The 21,707-nt window shown below is 35.6% G+C and overlaps 1 protein-coding gene across 15 annotated transcripts in view; it reads right to left on the bottom strand.

Annotated features, from left to right (window-relative positions):
- LOC119073729 (titin) overlaps positions 1-21,707 on the bottom strand; it is a 104,658-nt gene that overhangs the window by 54,241 nt on the left and 28,710 nt on the right. For 10 of the 15 annotated variants that reach the window (XM_037179362.1, XM_037179361.1, XM_037179347.1 and 7 more), the window contains exons 24-38: positions 21,400-21,687; positions 21,104-21,335; positions 20,863-21,034; positions 20,614-20,800; positions 19,628-19,979; positions 18,219-19,551; positions 16,343-16,472; positions 6,706-9,804; positions 4,257-5,489; positions 3,452-3,528; positions 3,080-3,392; positions 2,719-2,793; positions 1,964-2,068; positions 877-1,872; positions 764-814 (exon numbers count right to left, since the gene is read on the bottom strand). In XM_037179362.1, the coding sequence (XP_037035257.1) occupies positions 764-814; positions 877-1,872; positions 1,964-2,068; positions 2,719-2,793; positions 3,080-3,392; positions 3,452-3,528; positions 4,257-5,489; positions 6,706-9,804; positions 16,343-16,472; positions 18,219-19,551; positions 19,628-19,979; positions 20,614-20,800; positions 20,863-21,034; positions 21,104-21,335; positions 21,400-21,687 (8,643 nt within the window). The remainder of the gene's footprint in view (positions 1-763; positions 815-876; positions 1,873-1,963; positions 2,069-2,718; positions 2,794-3,079; positions 3,393-3,451; positions 3,529-4,256; positions 5,490-6,705; positions 9,805-16,342; positions 16,473-18,218; positions 19,552-19,627; positions 19,980-20,613; positions 20,801-20,862; positions 21,035-21,103; positions 21,336-21,399; positions 21,688-21,707) is intronic. The other 5 variants (XM_037179352.1, XM_037179359.1, XM_037179353.1 and 2 more) reach the window with 4 other exon arrangements.

The following is a 21,707-nucleotide window of genomic DNA, read 5'->3' as shown; positions in this document are numbered from 1 at the left end:
ATTGAGTTGATGCAAAAATACGACACTTTTATAATGCTTTTCAAAAATATTCGTTTAATAAAAGTTTTTTCGCCATGTACTTTGCTCAATTACTAAAAATTCCTTTCTTCAAAAAAAAAAAAAATTGGGGGGGTTGAAAAACGCATAACGTATGTAGGGATCATTACATTGTCTTAAAAGTATTTTTTTTAATTAATCCCAAATGATGCAATTTATGTGTTTAGCAATAATGTGAAATTATAGGACTAAAGACACTCACCTCTCATCAAATTCAATTTTATTTTTACAGGTTCGGTGTGACTCCAAGGCATACACATTCAAAATAAGCAGCGGTAAGCCATTTCATTTTTATACAAAAGATTTAAGCTAACCAATTTCATGAACCACAAACTTCTTTTTAAATTAAAATTTTGAGAACTGAATTGAATGGTTCAGTCGTTGGATAACTTAATTCTATGTTTTTTTATTACTCTGCAAAATACGCTAAAAACAATTGCATGTATTATCAGCATTTAATATTTCATATTCATGTTGCTACAATATATAAATGTAAATCAAAAAGCGCTTCAACATTCCACTCAAATAAAGCAGAATAAAGCAAAACAAAATTCATTTAACATAATAATCAAAATAGAAAATAATTTGTTAATCAAAATGTAAATCCTTTATAGCATTTTAAAGTATATAGCATGGAGATTGGTTCATATATATATAGGTGTGAATTGTTAAGTTAAGTTAACATTGCTTAATTAATAGTGCAAACCTTCACGAATTGTTGTTACATCACGATTCTCAATAACCGTCTCCTCTGAAACTACAGTCCCAATTGATTAATTGATCTCCGGGCGGGTTAAAAATTCTAGTCCACTAACTTACCAGTTGATAAAACTTCTCTAGAACATACACTTCCTTCAGACTCAACAATTCTTTCTCTAGCTTCACCGTGTTTCCATTCATGTGTTATGAAATCCTCTTGCTTGAAATTCGTAATTACTTCTTCAATTGTAATGTGACTCTGTTCGATCATTCGCATGAATGCTCTGAATCCAACTGTAGCAGCCAGTTCTTGTTCATCCATTACAGTCTCTTCGGTCATAACTTCAGAAATCAAAGTTCCATGACCTTCACGCTCGACTAGTTGGACGAGTGCAGCCTGCGATTCTGGATATTTTAGTGCTGGGAACGAATCCGCATTGTATAAATGAGTGACTTCGTTAACTGTTATTCCCCTTTGCACCAGATAGCCAATGGTAGCCAATTCTCTCAGTGGCATTTCGCCAGAACCAAATTTACTCGCTTCAATCATATCGAGCACTTCATTGACTTCGTCAGCAATTTTGAAATTTCTTAAATCTTCTTCGGAAATTAATTCCTTGTAGATTTTAATGCGAATTTCTTCGATTTCTTCATGAATTTCGATATTTTCGTGCTCCGAAATGTTCGTTGATTTGACGATTTTAACTGTGTTACTCGAAGATGATGAGGCTGCAGATTTTTTCGTCTCCTCTTTCACAACTACATTTTGCGTAGGCGTAATACTTAATTCGCTTTTGTGCAATTTTGTCGCTTCGTTTTCAGTTTTCTTTTTAACAATTTTCTTCACTTTTTTGGTTTTCTCTTTTAAGACTTTTGTTTCAGTTTCAGTTTTCGTAACTGATGTTGTCGTTTCCTTAGATGATGTTGACGACAGTGAGAATTTGGCCATCGTCACAGTTGTTGATATATCATTAACGGCCTTACACTGGTAAAAGCCTTCACTTTCTTGCGAGGCGCATACTATTGTCAAAGTTGATTCGAAGCGATCGTAATCGACATCAATTTTATACGAATTTTTCGACTTAATAAGATGATTGTTGTGATACCAGAGAATTTCTAAAAATAGATTTTTGCGCATTTGAAATTGTTTGCTCCATCCCCGTTCAACGGCGTTTCAAATTTCATTTGGATTGCAATAAATATCTACCTGGGCGTGGTGTACCAGCGAATTTACAAATAAATTTGGCTGATTCACCTACGGCTGCACGTTGATCTTTTATTTCCATTGCGAACGAGGGTGCTGTCTTTGCGGCTAAAATTCCAGATTTGAAAGACGACATTAAGCATTGGTTAGACAGCGCGTACATTGCGTTACATTCATTTATTCAAGATCATCCGTTTCTTGCATGCGAAAAGAAAACATTGTTTTTTTCCTTACTTACCACCAAACAAAAAGAGGATGGGGGGCTTCCTAGTCGCATTAGACATGGATGATTTAAATTAAGCGATCCACATTGAAATTATAAATTTAATTTCATTATTTTGTGCATGCATCAAATTTAGATTTCTACAGTGAACGACATCTCAAATGTCTCACTGTCATTTTTTTTCCGAGAATGTCATTGTGAATTTGCAATGACACAATAAAATTCTCAGAAAAATTTGACAGTGAGACATTTGAGATGTCGTTCACTGTACAAATTTTGGTTGATAAAACTAACGTAGTGCAACTATGTACATTTTGGCTTAACTCTTGATCATTGGATCAATACCGAGTCAGAATCGATGGGTTTGCATAGTTGCACTAAGTGTTGCTTTAATTTCGTTGAAAAAGCATTTATACAACGGTGCTCTTAATGATGGTCATGCTGGGATTCAAAATGAAAATTTTTTTGAAGCATTTTCAGGACATAAATTTATCATCGTTATTGAGAAGTACAATTGTATAGTCAGTGAAATTACCTTTTAGAGCTTCTTGCATTTGTTCCATGTGAGTCACCCATTCTGGTTTTCTGTATTCTTTAGTTCCAACGATTTCTGTGAAATAAAATGCAGAATTCGATTAACAAATTTGATTAATTCAATGTCCAACAGCTGAAAAAATGCGTAAAGAAAAAGATTGTGGTTCATAATGTATTTTGTGTATAAATGTGTAACGAAGATAAATAGGGTGTACACATAATACAGAACAGAAGGAACAGAGGAACAGAATTTTTACAACAAAAAAAATCAAATTCCTGCAAAGAAAAGTCGTTTATCAAAAAAGTCATCGCGAAACAAATTTTCCTAAAATTGCCAAATGACAATTCCATCAAGAAAATACCTTCAACTGATAGTTCCGTTGTAGTTACAGCCACTCCAAGTGGATTATGTGCCTCAAATGTTATCTCTCCTTGATCATCTGGGTATACATTGTTTATAACCAACACCGATGTTCCGTCATCGAACTCTTCGATTTGATATTCTTCAGATGGTTGAATGAGTTCCTTCTCTTTAAACCATTTGACCTTCGGTTTCGGTTTGCCAGCTACTTTTACTTCTAATTTAGTCACTTCGCCGGGTTTCGGAATCGTCTGTTCCGGTAAATCTTTAAGTATTTTCGGTGGAAATTCTGGCATCTCTTCAAACGACAGTGTCTGAATGAAAGATCAGAAAAATTGATTTCGAATTCGAACAGCATTGTATGGAATATTACCTTGTCCAATAAATCTTCTTCGCTTCCACTTTGCGCAGTCGGACCAGTTATTTCTGAGTCAGGAACATACTCGAAAGCTAGAAAGTGAAGAGACGAATTGAGTTTATATTTCGTATGCGTTTCTATACGATAGACAGACACGGGTTATACTTTTACGACATCCTTGAAAACCTTTTTACGCACAGATACTATCTTCGTTAGGTACATACTACTTAGAGGAACAAAATGTTGGGTATTGACAGTTTCTAGGTGAGAGGAATAGTTGTGTTATTGGAAGGTGGGTAACAGCAAGGTTTTGCAATTGTTTCAATCGTCAGGAGTGCGAAACAATTTAAAATTATTTTTGAATTTTGAAATATTAATTTGGAAAGAAAGAATCGGAGTAGTGGAACACTCATGTTATAGGTATTCAGTCATATTCTGGTATGTCTCGTCATCTTTTGAGTCGAGGAAAGTGATCGTTGCTAATTTGGTCTCGATTGAGCTTGTTCAAAAGATTTGAGTGTGAGACTTGACTTTATAAAAAAATCGTAACTTTCATGAAATTATGCCGAGAATCAATTCGGTAGCACTTATCGAGTCACCTACCAAGTTCATTGGTAATGTTCAATAAAATTGTTTAAATAATGAAAAACATGACCTATTCTCCACCCTCGATTGGCAATTAACATCATATCGTTCACTTATATCATAGGAGTAAGCTAAAAGCGGGACCTATTCGTTAAGCATTGCGTAGCAACAAAATCAAATCAATCAATGACATAGCAAATCACAAATTATGGTACAAAATTGTGTCAGACTATACCTTCAACCGATACCGAAACACTATTTATAGCTTCGCCAATTTTATTCGAGGCATGGCATGTATACTCTCCAGCGTCTTCGGGAAATACTTCCGAAATGGTCAAGGAGCATATTCCATTCGCTTCCTGTGAGATTGTTGTTCCCTTACTTTCGAGCAACGGTTGTTCATTGCGGAACCACAAAATCTTCGGCGTTGGATTAGCAATAACTTTGCATGTCAAATTCAACTGTTCGCCGTCCATCAATTGAACGGGTTTCAATTTTTCGACAAATCGTGGCGAAATAAATTCGCTAACTTCTTCGAGCTGTGGTTCTTCTACTATTTTAACACTGGCTGTGGATGTTACTGAACCAGCCACGTTTTCGGCTCGACACATATACATTCCAGTGTGGGTCTTTTGGAACGATTCAATAATCAAAATCGATTTGTTTTCTTTGGCAACAACTCGCAAGTCGTCGGCACTTTTCACGGCTGTTGAATTTACGAACCATTGGAACGATGAGGTGGGAAAAGATTCTACAGTAGCCTCCATGATCACAACGTCGTTTTCTAAGACAGTTTTCGGTACGAGAGGTTGAATGAAACGCGGTGCTCGAAGTTCATCAGAATCCTTGCTATCGGAGACAACCACTGATCCGGAAGATCTCGCTTCACCAGCTTTATTGATAGCTACAATTTCATATTTTCCGGCCCTCTTTCGATTCATATTCTTTATCGTAACCATACTGATACTGTTATTCGTGACAATAGTTACATCGTCGTCAATAACCAATTCCTTGCCATTTTTGAGCCATTTAATCTCAGGCTCAGGTATACCAGTAAAATTGGATTTGAGAACTAATGTCGAACCAGTTCGTACAATTTGAGCCTCTAGTGGTGTCACTCTCGGTGATCGAACTATTTCCGGTTTATCTTGCGTTATCGGTTGACTGTCCTCAACAAATAATTGAGCCTTGCCAACAGCTCGACCAAACTCATTTACCGCTTTAACGGTGTACGTAGTAATTTCGTTTGGTATCGGTTCATAAATGACCAATGCAGCGTCGCCAGTTTGTTCATCGAACAGTTGTTGACACGTTTCTGTGGGCACAACAATCTCATCTCCCTTGTACCATTCTATGTCCGGCATTGGCTTTCCGTCGATACGACAAGTTATTGTTGCTTTATTCTCCTCCGTGGTATATTCGATTTTCATTGGATTTACGAATGATGGCGGTATGCCTTCTTCTTTTTCTACAAAATGTGTGAAGAGGAGAGCAGGTTTTGAAGTGAAAATTATTTTGTTTTCTTTTGGTAAATAAAATGTTTTAATTGATGTGTGGTGTAAGGGTCTACATAGGCATGTGATACTTGGTGTTCATGCATATAAATTCTTTTTTAAACAAAAATCACTCAAAATACAAAAAAAAAATGAGAAAATGTTCCATAATTTTAAACATTTCAAAAAAGAATGAGATACCAGCTTGTTATACGCTTGTTTGTTTACATTTCCGACTCATAACAGAAAAACATTTTTTTATTATTTAACATGAGGCTAAGGTTAAAATATTAAAATTGGAAAATGTGGGAAAATTTACGATGTCTGAAATCGTTCGATGTCATAATGCCAAAATGAAAATGTTTCTCTTGAGTACATTTTCCAACAATAAACAGTGGAGGCAATGGTCGGATGGATGGTTTTATAATTAATTACATTTTCTATTCAAAACAATGTACGAACTTTTGATTTATGGATTTTTAAATTTAGATTCATAGTAAATATAGTTGCTCGCCGTCTATTGAACCATGGAAAGTTGAGGAGGAAGTCTCATTTTAGAAATGCGAAAACTTTGATCTTAGGACCAGACATTTCTTCATCAAAAAAGATTCAAGGAAAGTGAATTCCTTTCCGGAAACGACTGTACACAATGTACAGTGCGTACGTAAAACAAATTATCCCTGTGCACTACTACCAATAAAACAACAAATAACTAGACTCTCAAATCCAGGCCAACCATATTTAGAATCGTTCCCAGGGACCATTTCAATCAATGTTGTTGTGTAAAATTATTACCAAGCAATTATTCATGCATCATACGAAATTGTCTCATCAATTTCTAACCAAAACAAATTTGTAATTAATGTTCGGTTGAGTATCAAGATGCCAAAATGAATATTTCTCGACATTTCTACAATTTTATCGAAAATTGTTTGGATATGCACCGTAATGTTGGTCATCGGAACCTGTGTCGAATCGGTGTGAGGTAAAATTGGTTGGCATGACCATATAAATTAACACAATTTCTAAATTTAATAAATTCAAAATTATCGTTCGATATGTATGCAAACAAGCCAGTAAAAATGATATGTGCGGTTTAAGTGCAGAAACCACTTTCCTCTCATTTCAAAAAACAAAATCAGCAAAACAAAATCCTCGTTTATCACTTGAATTCAATGGAAACAAACTTACCCAATGCTAGATTTGTGCGGGAAGTTGCCACTCCAGCTTCGTTCTTTGCTTGGCAAACGTAGATTCCTACGTCCATTGGTGTCACACGAGCAATCTCCAGAGTGGCCACCTTTTCGACCACGTTCATTATGTACTTCTCGGACGCGAACAGCTCGTGATCGTTGAAATACCATTTGATTATTGGATATGGGGCACCATCGATCTTGCATTGCAGAACGGCTGGCTGATCCGGCTGGCATGACGCCGGCTGCAATTTCTTAATGAAGCGTGGTGGTTTTATCACAGCCGGTTTTGTTTTAACAAGTTTCTTTTCTGGCAATGTTACATTGCTTACAGATTCCTCGACATCTTTGATTAACTGATCTTCAATGACCTCCTCTTCGGCTACTTTATCAATAACTTCTTGTACTCTCTTTTGTGTTATTAGTTCAAGTTCAGGCAATGGTTGACTATCGTCAATGTGAATGCGTTTCTTGTTTTTCTTTATTATGTTTGATGTCATTTTCACTTCCATTTCCTTCTTGAAATCATCGTCATATTCAAGTTCTTCGATTTCCTCTTCATCTTCAACCGTTAGAGGTTTCACTTCACCCTGCTTGAGCTGAATACTAGTCTGTGATTCCTCGATAAGAGTCTCGTCATCGATTTGTTCAGCTTCAAACGTTTGTAGCTCGTCGTTAAATGCAACCGATTTCTGTTTCTTGACTTTCTTTTTAATTATTTTCTTCTTCTTCACATCGACCTTTTCAACGGTAGCCGATTGAGTATCATCAGGCTCTTCCACAACTTCAGCTTCTTCGACAGGTACTTCTTCATCTGGAATATCTTCAACGTTTTCCTGAGGAGTGTCTAACTTAATCACTTTCACTTTTTTCTTCTCTACTACTTCCTTCGTTTCCTTTACTTCTTTCAAGATAAACTGCTTAACTGGTTCAGTTTCGGCAACAGTCTCTGTGACCTCGTCAGGAACAATTGTTTCAGTTGGCTGACTAACGGGTATGTCTTCATCGGGAATTTCCTCGACAGATTCCGATTCCGTGTGCTTAAGTTTCTTCTTTTTCGATATCTTCTTTTTAGGCTTGACACTCTTTTGTTGCGGTTGCTCTAGAATTTCTTCTTCTTCTATTTCTTCTTCTTCTTCTTGAAGCTCCTCTGTAGGCTCTTCTGGCTTCTGCTCAACAACTTCTACTGGCTTCTGCTTCTTTCCACGTCTCCAAGGGACGCCTTCAGCTGGTTGTTGTGGTTCTGTTTCTTTAGGTTCGACAGGCTCCGGTTGAATTTCATCAACCGCTTCTTCTTGTTGTTCTTGTTGCTGCTGCTTGGGAACCAATGGTTTCCTGGGAATTGGCTTCAATTGAACTTGTTCGACTGGTTCCTTTTCTTTCGGTTTTTGTTTCTTTCCTCTCATCCATGGCAAAGTCTTTTCAGCCTCTTGTGTAACTTCCGGTTCTGTAGGCTGGGCAACTTCTTGAGGCTGTTGTGGTTTTTTACCTCTTCTCCATGCGACTGGCGTTTCTTCCAATTGCTCGACGTCTTCGGCGGTGTCAACTGTTAAAATATTTGCGTCTTCAACATGGGACTTTACTGGCTCGGGTTGTTTTGGCCCTCTTCTCCATGCAACAGGTTGTTCAATAATTTGTTGGTCGTAAACTACATTGTCAGGTTGATCAACACTCAACATTGTAGAATCTTCAACGTACGACAAAGTCGGTTCTTCTGGTTTCTTCGGTCCTCGTCGCCACGCCACTGGTTGTTCAATCATTTGTTCATTTTGAGCGACATTAATTGACTGATCAACACTCAACATTGTGGTGTCCTCAACGTACGATAAAGTCGGTTCTTCTGGTTTTCTAGGTCCTCTCCTCCAAGCTACTGGTTGTTCAATTATTTGCTCATTTTGAATGAGATTCATCGATTGATCAACACTTAACATTGTGGAATCCTCAACGTATGATAAGGTCGGTTCTTCTGGTTTCTTTGGTCCTCTTCTCCATGCCACTGGTTGTTCAATTATTTGTTGATTTTGAATAACATTCATCGATTGATCAATATTCAATTCTGTAGAATCTTCAATCTGCGACGAAGTTCCGCCTTGTGATCTAGGACCTCCTCGCCGCCAAGCAAGTGGTTGTTCATGTGGCATTTGTACAATTTGTTTAGTCTGAACTTGTAAGCTCTTGTCCAATGTTAGCAAGGTTGACTCTTCAGTGTGTGACACAGCTAGATGACTCTTATCTACTGTTCTCTTACGACCACGTTCCCAAGGTACTGCTACTTCCTGTTGCTGAATTTGCCGTAAATCGATCTGGTCTAGCGTTTTCAGACGCATAGCAGTTGCATCTTCGACGCTGGTTAGCGTGTCTTTGAAGACAATCTCTTCACTTTTACCGACTCGTTGTTGATCCTTTATTTCAGCCCGTGCATTTGTGTCCTTCTTCACCAAATCATCGATTTGTCGGGTTAGTTCCAAAATCGAAATTTCTTCGACCCTTTTCAGTTGTTGCAATTTATTATCGTCAATTTCTCCCGAAACCAGACTTTCCTGAATTTCTGCCAAAATGTTTGTCATATTTGCTGTTTCAAAGTATTTCTGAACACATTTCAAATCTATCTTTTGCAGTTGCTCGCGAATAATCTCACGACGTTCGATTTGGCTAGCTTTGAGGAACACCTTTTCTAATTGCTCGTGTTCTATGATTTTGCGTTTAATTTGCGCTCGTTTCAAGCAAATCACTTCCTCTATCCATGGTCGTATCGGTTCCCTATGTTGTCCACGCAAAAATGTTTCTTGTTTAGGTACAGATCGATCGCGTCGTTGACGTAACCATGGATAATCTTCGATATTGCGTTCTCTAGGCTGTAAGCTGCGACTTCGTATTTTCGATGGTTTTGGCCGACGCCACGGTAACGTTTCATCGCCTCTTGGCATATATTCACTATCGGCGGGCTGATGGCCTCCTTGATAATACTGTTGTCCTCCGAACTGATTTTGTTGTTGCTGGAACATATTCTGTTGTTGCTGGTGTGGAAAATTTGGTTGAAATTGTTGTTGTTCATCGGTTTGATAGACCTGTAAGTGGTGTGTAGACTTCGTTCGTCCTGAAATTAAAATTCAACATTTCATTTTTATTTTACCTTCACTCACATTCAAACTATCTGGTCTAATTCGCTCTTGGTGGATGTAACATGTAAGTGTAAGCGGAGCAAAGTTTTTCGTATTGGCATCGATTCAAATTGTACCGTCGAATTGAACTTGATTTAATCTACCTGTAGTCAGGTGATATGTTTACAACAAAAAATAAGAAAATGTTTATCAACATCGGTTCAAAGTTTCATCCATTAAAATTTAAAATTAGGTTCACAGTCATAATCTGAACTATCTGCAGCTATTAATTCACACCTCATCTGGTTCGTAATTGGTTGACTAAACTCATTTTCTCACCTTGATTTTTCATCTAGTTCTATTTTTGGATTCCTTTTTCAGCATTGCTAATGTGTTTGATGCATAGAATTAATAATAAAATCTGAAACGCTTTCTAAAACCAGAGAAATGATGTGCAGGAAATGAAATGCTGTTGATGCGTTTCGGGTTTTGTTTAATAGAAAGTCGACTACAATTGCGGGTGAATGCAAAATTCTTAAGAAAAACACTTCTTCCTACAGAGACGCCTTATAACTTTCAATTTAGATGTCGACTAGACTGGACTTTTACATACAAATTTTGACATAATACCCATCTAGTTATTCAACCGGAACTTTCCTTTTTCACTCTTTTTCCGCTCTTTTAAGAGGCACTGGTACTTTGCCGAGAAGCATACAGTAGGGCGATTTTTAAATACTGGATTTTAGTTTACTTTTGATGAAATCTTTCCACCAGAATCCTTTTTCAAAAATGTACGACCGCAATTCCGACCACGAATGTGTAAGCTTTCAACAGAAAATAGATTTGGTTGTAGCAATTTGACCAGCTCTGAGAACAATGAACAGTTTATGAAAATTTCGTTAAACTGCTCACTTTTCTCAGAGCTGGTGAAACGACTACAACTAAAACTAATTTTTATTTAAAGCTAACAGATTCGTGGTTGGAATTGCGGTCGTACATTTTTCAAAATCTGATGAAATCTGATGAAACAAAAATGAAATACGAAACACGCAAATGTAGGCTACAATTTTAGCTAAGTGCCGGTGCCTCTTAACGTTATAGTTCTATAAAAATCTGTATTCTTGTGAGTCTCTCCGTTGCCCGCTTGTTCAATAATTGGGTAGGTAATATTGGGATGACCTTACATCTATCTACGATACATTTTTGAAAGACGAACCCACCCTGAAAATAATGTCTACATTTTGGCGTTTATTACGGACAATGTAGACGAGGTGCTTCTAATTTCGAAGCTTGATCGTAATTTCACGAAATAGCTTCAACAGACTGAATGACTAGACTACCTCACGTACTTTTTTTTGCTTATAGTTCTACTGGTAAAGGAAGCTGCGAATTTAAAAATAATTTTCTTGAATGTTATTCACCCAACCAGGAACCAGAGTTGTAAACTATTTAAAGTCTAATTAACTTAACATGTTCAACGCTGGTTTTATGTACTCCGCTATTGAAAGAAACAAATCATTTCCTAGATCGTTACGGACCTAATAGTTGAAGGAACATTAAAATTTCAGAATGTAGTGTCGTTATAGTGTGTATATACGCCTCAAGTTCGAAAACGTTTTAACTATAAGAATTAAATATTTTTCTTTTATTATTTTAACAATTAGTTTTCAGCCAAACATTAGCAAACCAGACTACAATAAATCAGTCAAAGCAAAGCTCTGCCCTATATGTATACGTGTAGAGAAATTGTATAATGAAAAGAGGAATAAAGTTTTAGCTAAAGTTAAAAATGGGCGAATATTGTAGACTGAAAATAAATCTATTTTCAAAATTGCGTCATCCAACCGTGAAAAATCAGCGTCATGAATCACTGAATGTTCAAAGAAAAACGTATAAATCTAAAGCATATACAGAAAAAAAAGTGATTTTATTTATATGTTGTGCCAAATCATTAGCCAGCCAGTTTTATTTTCCTCCCTGAAGCCAACGAGCAAATTAATTTATTAAAATTGTATTTAATTCTCGAACGGCCACAGCGGTTGTATAGGTGAACAAGTAACACGCTGGCTGATATTTGATAATGATGATGATGACGGCGTACGTTCACAGCGAAAAATAATATATTGTATTCGCTAAGTCATCAGTGGCCAAAGTGTTTCAGTTTTATTTTCTTCATAAACGTTTAAAAATAGATTGAAAATTCATCGACTGAATTTGAGTATATTATACGATACACTTAAGTGTGTTTTGTGGAGAGGAGTCAGTGGATTATACATCAAGTTATTATACAACACAAACAGTTTTCGCTTCTTTTTTATTTTCGGACAAAATTATAGTTGAGTTGTTTTTAATTGGCACTGAGAGGAGGGCATATGGCTAATTCATCACACTTTGCAACAAGCAAAAATCACGTTTGTTTGTATTATCGTTTGAAATTTTATCTTAATTGGTTTATGTGCGCATTATACATGTGGGTAAAATGAGCTAATTTTTTGTTCCTTGAAAATATTCGGTGTTTGTACTCGGAAAAATCGTTCTCATTATGAGAGAATAAAACAACTATGAATGCATTGCGGCGTCGCGACGGTGTTTGTTATATAGTCGGTTGGAACAGAATGAAAAACGTATCCAACGTTCAGTCGTTTACCTGGCTTCGAAGTGTGAATACTCAAAATAATTGGAACATTTTTGCGCGCGCTGTAATTTCAATTTGGTTCTTATTTTTTCGTGTAATTTTTCTTTTTAAATTTAAATTCGGTTTGTACTTCAACCAACACAACACTGGGGAGGGACACATTCATCATAAATTGTTTTAAGCTCTACATATAAATTTGGAAGAATAAGAATTTAAATAAATTAGCTACTGACTTGTGAGTTAATGAATGATTTTGTAGTAAAATAATCGAAATTTTGTTTTGTCTGCAAATTAGTGATGAACAAGAGGTGGCTCAAAAAAACATTTATATCGAAACAACAAACACAACATTTTTTTTCGTTTAGTAAATATTTCAATGTTATTCAATAATAATTATCGTTTCAAAATAAATTACAAAAAAAAACATTTCTAATAATTCACATCTTTATCAGCTAAACAGAAAAATGAAAAACATAAAACATAAAAACAATGGTGAATAATTAAAATTAAAATTAAATGAAAAATGAGTGCATAAGTTTTCAAAGCCCATTTCTCGTTCAATGTCACGTAAATGATGGAAAATTCGGTTAAGAAAAATTATGCAAGTGAAAGAAGCGGTCAAAAATTGTTTGGCTTTTTTCGTTTCCAGAAATAAGAAAGGAACGAAATTTTGAAAATGAAAATAGAAAAACGAAAATAATACAGAAAAAAAATGACTGATAACACTAAAACACAATAAATTCATTAGTAAATGCGGCAAATGAAAACTTCATGCATCCATTAAACAAATAAAAAACAACTAAAAATATAAAATTTTAATTAATTAATTTGTAAAAATATAATAAAAAAAAGAAATCTTTTAACATAAAACGTCGGGGACATTGCAGTGTGTATTTGTTTATATCATCGATGTCCGGATAAGTTTTGATCGATTTTCAATTATAATTTTACGATCAATACTTCCAAGATAACTGACTGATCAAAATAGTATATAAAGTGCTGATAAATTCAGTGACAAGATAGTTCACCGATTTGATTTATTTCATTTTTGGTGAAACAGTTGCACTTTTTAGTTTCTGTTTTTATTTTAATTTTTTTTTATTCCTTCGACAAAAATATTCTTTTTTTTTCATTTAATTCTTTTTCAAACAAGAAAAAGTTTATTTTCAGATCGTAAATCTAATTTTTATGTGCAATTTTCCTTATTTTTATTTTTCTAATTTTCTAATTTTGTCCACTCTCTCGTCAAGACATTGATCGAAAAATAATTTTGCTAAATAAATAATAAAAGAAAACAAATTTCCCTACTCTCAAATTGGTTTTATTTATCGAATCTCTTCATCGGTCTCCGCTTTAATGGTAGGTTTGAATGGGGCACAAACAAAATTATTCGGGTAAGTTGAGTTCGTAATTTTGTTTATCAACATCATCATCATCGTTACAACTATACAAACGTCCGACGATGAATCACGAAAGGTAACAGCATGAATAAGAACAACGAAAATAGAATAATGTGTAATCGAGAAATTGATCGGCCATAGACTCTAAAAATATTTAACCTGTTTACCGCGATATTACCCACATTTTATGTCGATAATTTTTGCTCATAAAAGAAAAAATAATTATATTTTCCGTAGCGTCCAACAAGAACTATTGAGTGTATGCATACCACATTTTCGAAAAATTTATAAATTTTACAATTTTTTTTCATCTTTCTTTCTTAAATTTTTTCGTTTCTTATTTTTTTCGCTTTTCATTTTCCTGTAAATTTTAAAAATAGAAAATAGATTTTTCTTCACAAGCTTTTTCAGTGTGTTGTATACAGCGACACATAAACTTCGTCTAAAATAATATTGAAGAAAAATTATTCGTGTAGAAGCATTTAGCATGTTTCTGTCTTTAGTTATTCATGGTTGCACACGGCACACGGGATTCAAGTCAAGAAAATTTATCTATTTCTTTTTTATTTCGTTCGTCATGAGATATTTTGTTAAAACAAATCGCGTTGTATGTTGGTACCTACTGAAAAATATTGTTTCGCATTTGCCAAGTAAATTAATTAACTTTTTTTTTTGTTCCTCTCTCATCTATTTGTAACCCCCTTGTACGTTTTCTTTTTTTTTTTAGAAAAATGCATGAACAATATACTAAGTTGTATGTATAAATGAGAGCAACAGGTATAAAATGGCAAAAAAAAATGTAGAAGAAAATATTTTCAGAACAAATTACAATTATTCCTAACACAATGAATTTGAATTCATAACGACGAACATTCTTCAGTTATTTTTATCAAAATTGTTATTGTTGGACGTTGAAACAAAAACTTTTTTTTTGTGGTTTATTTCTTCTTCATCTTCGCTATCTCCTGTGACAGTATAGTTTATTATTGATTTTTGAGTGCTGATACTCCCACCTGTCTATATTTTGTTTATTTTGAAAATACAGGTCAATTAGTCGTGGAGGACATTGATGGGTACAGAATTGAAAACGGTAAGTTCTTGAGTTAATTTTGGCACAAAGTGTCATTCATCTGAAGAATAGGCCAGGAATGAGTAATTTGAATGAATTGACGTAGTGGCATACGTGTCTCCCTCAACAGATCTAACAATACTTACAAATCGTTGTAAGGTGGAAACAAAATGTTTTAACGAAGAAAATCGACAAAATTTAGTATAACGAATTGCGAGTCGCTCAATTAAAGGTAAAATTGCACACATTCTCTATTTTGGTTTCAATGTTTAATTAAAGTTTAGTAACACGTAAAGAAGAGGAAGTAACTATTTAAATATCCCTTCGTCAAATGATTTTCTTGTAAATTTATTGCACTTTTAATTTCACTTCTTAGTTACATTTTTTTCATTTCAATTGCATTAAATCTAAGTGAGAAAGTTAATTAGAAAAAAAAACATTTTTGTTCTAAAAAGGCGTGGCTTGAGTTTTTTTTTAATATTTTGAACAATCAGTTATCAATATAGCGAATCAACAATAAATAGCACGTCATAAGTCCCTAAAAATTTACTAGTCCTCGCTAAACATCAATCGAACTATTTGAATAGGAAAGCACAATAAAAAACATTTTTAATTTAAATTGAAAATTCAGAAGCGTTTCTCTTTGAAGAGCGTCTGGCATAAACCATTCGGTTACTTTTTTTTTTCTTTGCCCGATAATGTAAATTGTTAAAAATTCGCAATTCATAAACAAATTTGTCTTACAAGAATGTTAACTCAAACATTAACATCTCCACGAAATAAAAAAAAAATCGTTTTAATTTCTGTGTTACCAATGCATACGATCACGAAACAGTTCGCCGATTCAACTATAAAAATAAAGTGCAACCATCCGATGGAAAAAAAATTTTGTCTGTGTTTTCGAAGAAAAAAAAAATCAGCCGCAGATCGAAGATGATCTAGTTATAGAAACGATTCACATTGTCAATTCAAATACGCCGTCCCAGTTTCCGTTGAAATTATTTTTTTTTTAAATAAAAATTCATCGCTCCGGTGCAACTCAACTGAAAGTTAGAGAGTTGCCCCAAAATGTAGGCTAACCAATGTGATTTCTTAAGCAAACGAACGGAGAGTTAATGAGGACTAGTTAAATACTTATATTGTTTGATTATTGACGATTTTTTTTTTTTTAAATAAATACACTCTCTCTTTTCATATTATTAATTAGCAATCAGGAATTTTAACACTTATAAATTTAAAAAAAAAATGTTTTATTAGAACACGTTTGTAGCAGCAATTTTTTTTGTTTTTTTTTTTTTTAATATTTTGTTTCACATGAATCTCTTGGGGCATATAATATTTTTGTTGTTTGCATTTTGTATATTTCTTTCAATTTCATTTTCATTTGTATAGAGAGTTTATTTTCGGTTTTGATTTATTTTATTTCTTACTTTTAACGGTCAATTTGGCTGACGTTTTCACCTGTCCGGCCGTGGACGTAACTCTACAAGTAAATATGCCGGTATCCTCTTCGTATGTGGTGCCGATGAGTAGAACCGCATTATTTCCATCGTAAATCATCTGTAAATAATGTCATAAATATTCGGGTTAATTGAAATAAGTTACACTGTCTCGTTTCACGTCTATTTTAATAAATTAAATAAATTAAATTTGTTAATTTCGAACGGTACGGTCCGAGACAAAATTGCATAATTAATTGAATGTAATAATGAGAATTCGAAAACATAAATATTTTACTTGCGAAGATAAATATTCAAAGAAAATGGCATGGCATTAAAGACAACTAAATGGACCGAAGAAATCGACGGGATATAGTAAGTAGTTATGATGAGAAAATTTAATTTAAACCGACTCGCACCATCAGTTTGGTGGATGTTGTTTAGTTGATAGATGCAGGGCCGTAGCATAACGTGATTTTTATCAGTACATAACTTGACAATAACGATTAAATTGTAACGTTACTTTCAGAGCAAAAATTTAAAGTTACGGCCCGGTATTAGCATAGTGAACGAGTTTTAAAAATAAAATTGTAACAGAGATGGTAACGTCCTTGTAACATTGCGATTTGTAACAAAAAGTCGAAAAATCGATAAACGATAATGTTATAACTTTTTGTGTATGTAGGTCAGAAAAAGTTTTAAACAGAAAAATCGATTGTCCGCAAATATCTGGGTGGGCATTGTCCAGATTGTCCGTAAGTAGCTAGATGTGGATTTAATAAACTAATATCATAAAGAACCGTCTTTCAACTTGAGTATTTGAAACCCAAAATAATGTCACATCACCATCCAGTAAAAGCTATAAGGGAAACTCCCAAGTCCCTCCCTTAGATTTAGATTATAATTGCTGCAGCCTCTTTACAATTTCGTTTTTTTTTATATTCTCCTATGTTTACGATCTTCCCAGCATCCTCAAAATTATCTTCTTTGCATTGCTGTTTCTAATCTGTTTTGGCAACGTATATCCACTTTGGTTATGTAATCTTTGATTTACATTGAAATCTTATTTTTAATTAATTACACACTTGAACTTGCCAGCTTTTAATACACAGAAAAGAAAAACAAAGTTCTTTGTAGGTTGATATTACTGTGCGTTAATTCATGCTGGTAATATTCACTTTATCGTTGGGATATAACTTAGTGACGAGTAGTAATTGAATGGATTCGAATTAAATATTTATGAACTACAGCGAGGTGTACCTAGCGCCAGGAGTTTTCAAAATCCTTCAACACCTGAAATATCCGTATCATAGCTTGAAGAATTGTCTATTAGAAAGTTCAAAAACGAATGCCGCCAAGTCAAAATTAGAAGTTTAATTTGGCTATTAAATTCTTCCACTTGTTCGCAGGTATCTAGAGAAAGGTCAGTTCCTTCTAAGAACAGGTTACTAAATACAAAGTTAGAAATAGGTATAGAGTGCATTTGATACAAATGCAGGCCCAAGAAATTTATTAAAACTCAGGTTTGACCAGAGCCTAAAAATTCCACAAAATTCCTGAATTTAGGAATTTTTTGGCATTAAATTCCTATAAATGGACACTGAGTTTCACTAAAATGTAACCTTTATGTGTTCAGCCAATTCAAGACAATATGTACTCAAACGTTTTAGTAACGACATGCGCAGCACATCAAATTTTAATTTTTCTGTTGAAGTTTGACGTATAATCTTGTACTTCATTAGTTCTACCAGCCCCTACTCTTATATACGAGAACCAGAACTCATCGCTTATTTTGGTCAGCGTTGTCGTTACTAAAACGTTTTATTCACCCAAAAACACACCAAATTAATAAAAATAAAACAATTACCTGGAAGTCTGGTGACTCTGGAATCAATGCCCCATCACGGAACCATTGCACGTTTGTTGCTTTGGTCTTTCCAGATATTGTCGTTTGAAATTGTGCTGGATTTCCTTCTTCCACTATCAAATCTTTCAATGGCGTCAATGTTGGTAACGTTTCTTGTGGTTCGGGTGCTAGCACCTTCAACTTGGCACTAGTGGATACTTGGCCAACCGAATTCGAGAGTTCACATTTGTATGTTCCCTCGTCCTCCGGGAATGCCTCCGATATTCTAAGGCTGTAATATTCGCCGTCACGATTCATTTTGAAGAATTTCGACTGTTTGATGATGTTGTTTCCCTTGTACCACTGTGCAGCTGGATTTGGCTTACCGATGACGCGACACTTGAAGATGACCGATGCTCCTTCGGCAATAGTTTGATCTCTAAGTGGTTCAATTACAGTCGGTGTTTTTTCGGAGCCGGGTGCAATTACTTCCTTCTTTGCTGGTGTTACCGACGAACGGACGAAACATTCGGCATCGCATCTCGCTTCACCTGCGTTATTGACAGCAACGCATTCGTATTTGCCAGTGTCATCCTGGTATGCTTCGATAATCAAGAGTGTGTAGTTGTTGTCTTCCTCCACGGTCTTATACTTAATATTTGGCGTTATTTTGCGTCCGTTCTTCAACCAATAAACGTCCATTGGCTTTGTACCGTTAACGCGTACATCGAATCGAGCTAGTTGTCCTTCGGTGACGTTAGCATCTTGAATTGTTGTTAAGAAACTGGGTGGAACAGCACCACCTTTTCCTTGTTGTTTCCTTTCTTCAACCACAAGATTGGCACTGCATTTAGCGGTACCACCACGATTCTCAGCAATGGCCGCAAAAACTGCAGAATCTTCAGAGAAGACTTGACGTATAATCAGAACCGATTTCGTTCCAAATGTATGAATCTGGAAGTCGGAAGAGTTCTGGATCAAGAAGTTTTCACGGAACCATTTCACAGTCGGGATTGGGTCTCCGTCGAATTCGACTTCGAAGCGTGCTTGCTCGTTTTCAAATACGCGGCATGGCTGGATTTTCTTGGTGAAGAATGGTGCTTTGGCTGGTTTGACTGGTCCTTCGACGACACGTTCTTGAGTTGTTCCTTTATGCTCAACTTCTGTTGTTTCGGTGGCTGTGATCTTACGTGTGATTTCAAGATCGCCAACCGTTTGCTTTTGGACTTGCTTCTGTTTGTTCACATGAACTTCACGTCCATGGACGGATGATTCAAGTGGTTCAGGTGGTGCAACTTTCTGCACTCGTTTGACCACTGTATTTGTTCGTTGATCTACAATGTCTTCGCGTTCACTATTAAATAAGAATGGTCGAAAGGGTCGTTAGAAAACCATCCCATGAAGTTGAACTGATCAATCAAAATACTTACAGATTTTGCTCATATTTCGATGCCATTCCCTTTGCCATTGAGCTGTTGACAACCTTTTCGCCAGGAATTGCAAATTGGTGGCTCTCCTCGCGCAATTTCGTTTCTCTCAACAATTGATCGGTTTCCAATTCCTGAAGTTTGTTGTAATAATCTCCAGTTTTCTTATCTTTTACGGCCTGGGTCCAGGCTGGTTCAACTTTTTGCGGCATTTTCTGTTTCAAATGTTCGGCAACGATTTCCCGTCCACCTTGGCTCTGTTCGGCCAAGTACTGTTTGCGTTCCTCAAACGTCTTTTCGAGTTCGGTATCTTCACGTTCCTTCTGGTATTGGACTAGATCATAATCGTACCATGCTAATAATGAAATTTAATGAAAAATCGATTCTATTTTGGTCAGTGAATGTAAAAGTAATTATTGGAAGCCTGAAAATGACTAATTAAGTGCAAATGATAATTATTTCTGGACATGTTGGTGCGTCCAACGATTATTTTAATGTGATCAAAGCTGTACAAAAAGCATTAAACAATTTCATTTTCTTTCATAAATCAGACCATTTTCCTTTACTGTCTTTCTCTCTCAGCGAATCGAACATTTACCTCGTTGCTAGCAGCAGTCAGGATGATCGCAAAAGACGTTGGTCATTTTGTTTCTGCATCAGCAAGAAGCTTTTTTTCGTATTTTTTTTGGAATGGATACAAGAAACGGGATAGGGTCTTCGACATAGAAGTAGGACTGGTGTCTGTGTTAGTTTGCAGTTTTGCAGAAAGCGAATGTCTTGGTGTTATCACGTGAATTTTTATGTTCGAATGTTTAAAATATTATGCTTGGAAGGTAGCTCTGTTGGTGTGCAACATTTTTAATGCTGATGTGCATTTGATTTTGCATTAAGAATTAACGGTTTACGTGGTGTAAACAAAGTATATTGGCGTGATGTTTGTCAGTATATTCTGTGCAAATAAGTGAAAATTTGTATCGGTAAAAACTTACGTCTCGGCGAATTCTTTAGTACGCCGCGATAGTCATCTTTACGTTGAACAACCGTAAGATCTGTTGTAGCTAGGGCCTCTCCCACAGAGCTTCGAGCAATTACTTCAATTTTACCAGTGTCATATTGACGGGTCTTTGGTATGTCCAAGTGGTACATGCCATCGTAGGTCAGTTTGTAACGCGATCCCTAGAAAAATAATTTTTTTTCGTTGTACGTTCGCATCGTTGGAGTTCGTTAATTTCACTTACATTGACTACAGTATGTCCATTAACCAACCACATGACACGTGGTCTTGGATGGCCAGTAACACGAGCACAGAATCGTGCCCATTCACCTTCTTCAACAGTAACCGGTTCTGGTTTACTAACGAAAACTGGCGCACATTTCGGCTTAGCATCTTCATCTGGTGCTTCCGGTACACTAGAGTGATATCTTGGTCAATAAATGCAAGAATCTCAAACATTGTTCTTTCGTTAGTGGTTCACTTACACTTGCCATGACGCTTCCATTTCACGAATCTTCTCAATACTCTTCATGTGTTTGGGTAATTGTGATTCGTAGATGATGCCAGGTGTTCCAGCAGTCTTGATTACAGCTCGAGTTTCATCCATACCGTACAGATTGGTGGCACGGCAAACATATTCACCGCTGTCCTCAGGGTATACCCACGAAAAGTTCATGGCAACATAGCCGAAATCATAAATTGGAGTCAGACGATTCTCTGGAAATGGAAACTAACATGAGACTCCATTCAATCTGACCACAATTGGCAATTGATGAATTACTGTGATGCAATGGTTTTCCGTTGAAGAACCACTCGACCTTCATGTTAGGATCACCAACTGGGGCTAATTGACATTCAAATTTGGTAGTCTGCCGTTCGATCAAATTGGTTTGATCCAGAATTTGAGTGACGAATCGTGGTGGTTGTCTCTTCTCAGAGTCATACAGGTCATCTTCGGTTAAGAAAACTTCGGATGTGTATTTCTTGACGGCAGCTTCCATTTGCATTAGTGTTTCTGATCGCTTCATGCCCTTTGGCACTTGGTTTTGTAGGATGATTGAAGGTAGTTCTGCGAAAAAAAAGATATTT

This window comes from Bradysia coprophila, unplaced genomic scaffold (assembly GCF_014529535.1).
Source record: "Bradysia coprophila strain Holo2 unplaced genomic scaffold, BU_Bcop_v1 contig_138, whole genome shotgun sequence".
In the NCBI taxonomy this organism is placed as follows: domain Eukaryota; kingdom Metazoa; phylum Arthropoda; class Insecta; order Diptera; family Sciaridae; genus Bradysia; species Bradysia coprophila.
Note: the sequence above shows the minus strand (reverse complement) of the source record. Positions and strands in the feature narration are given on the sequence as shown.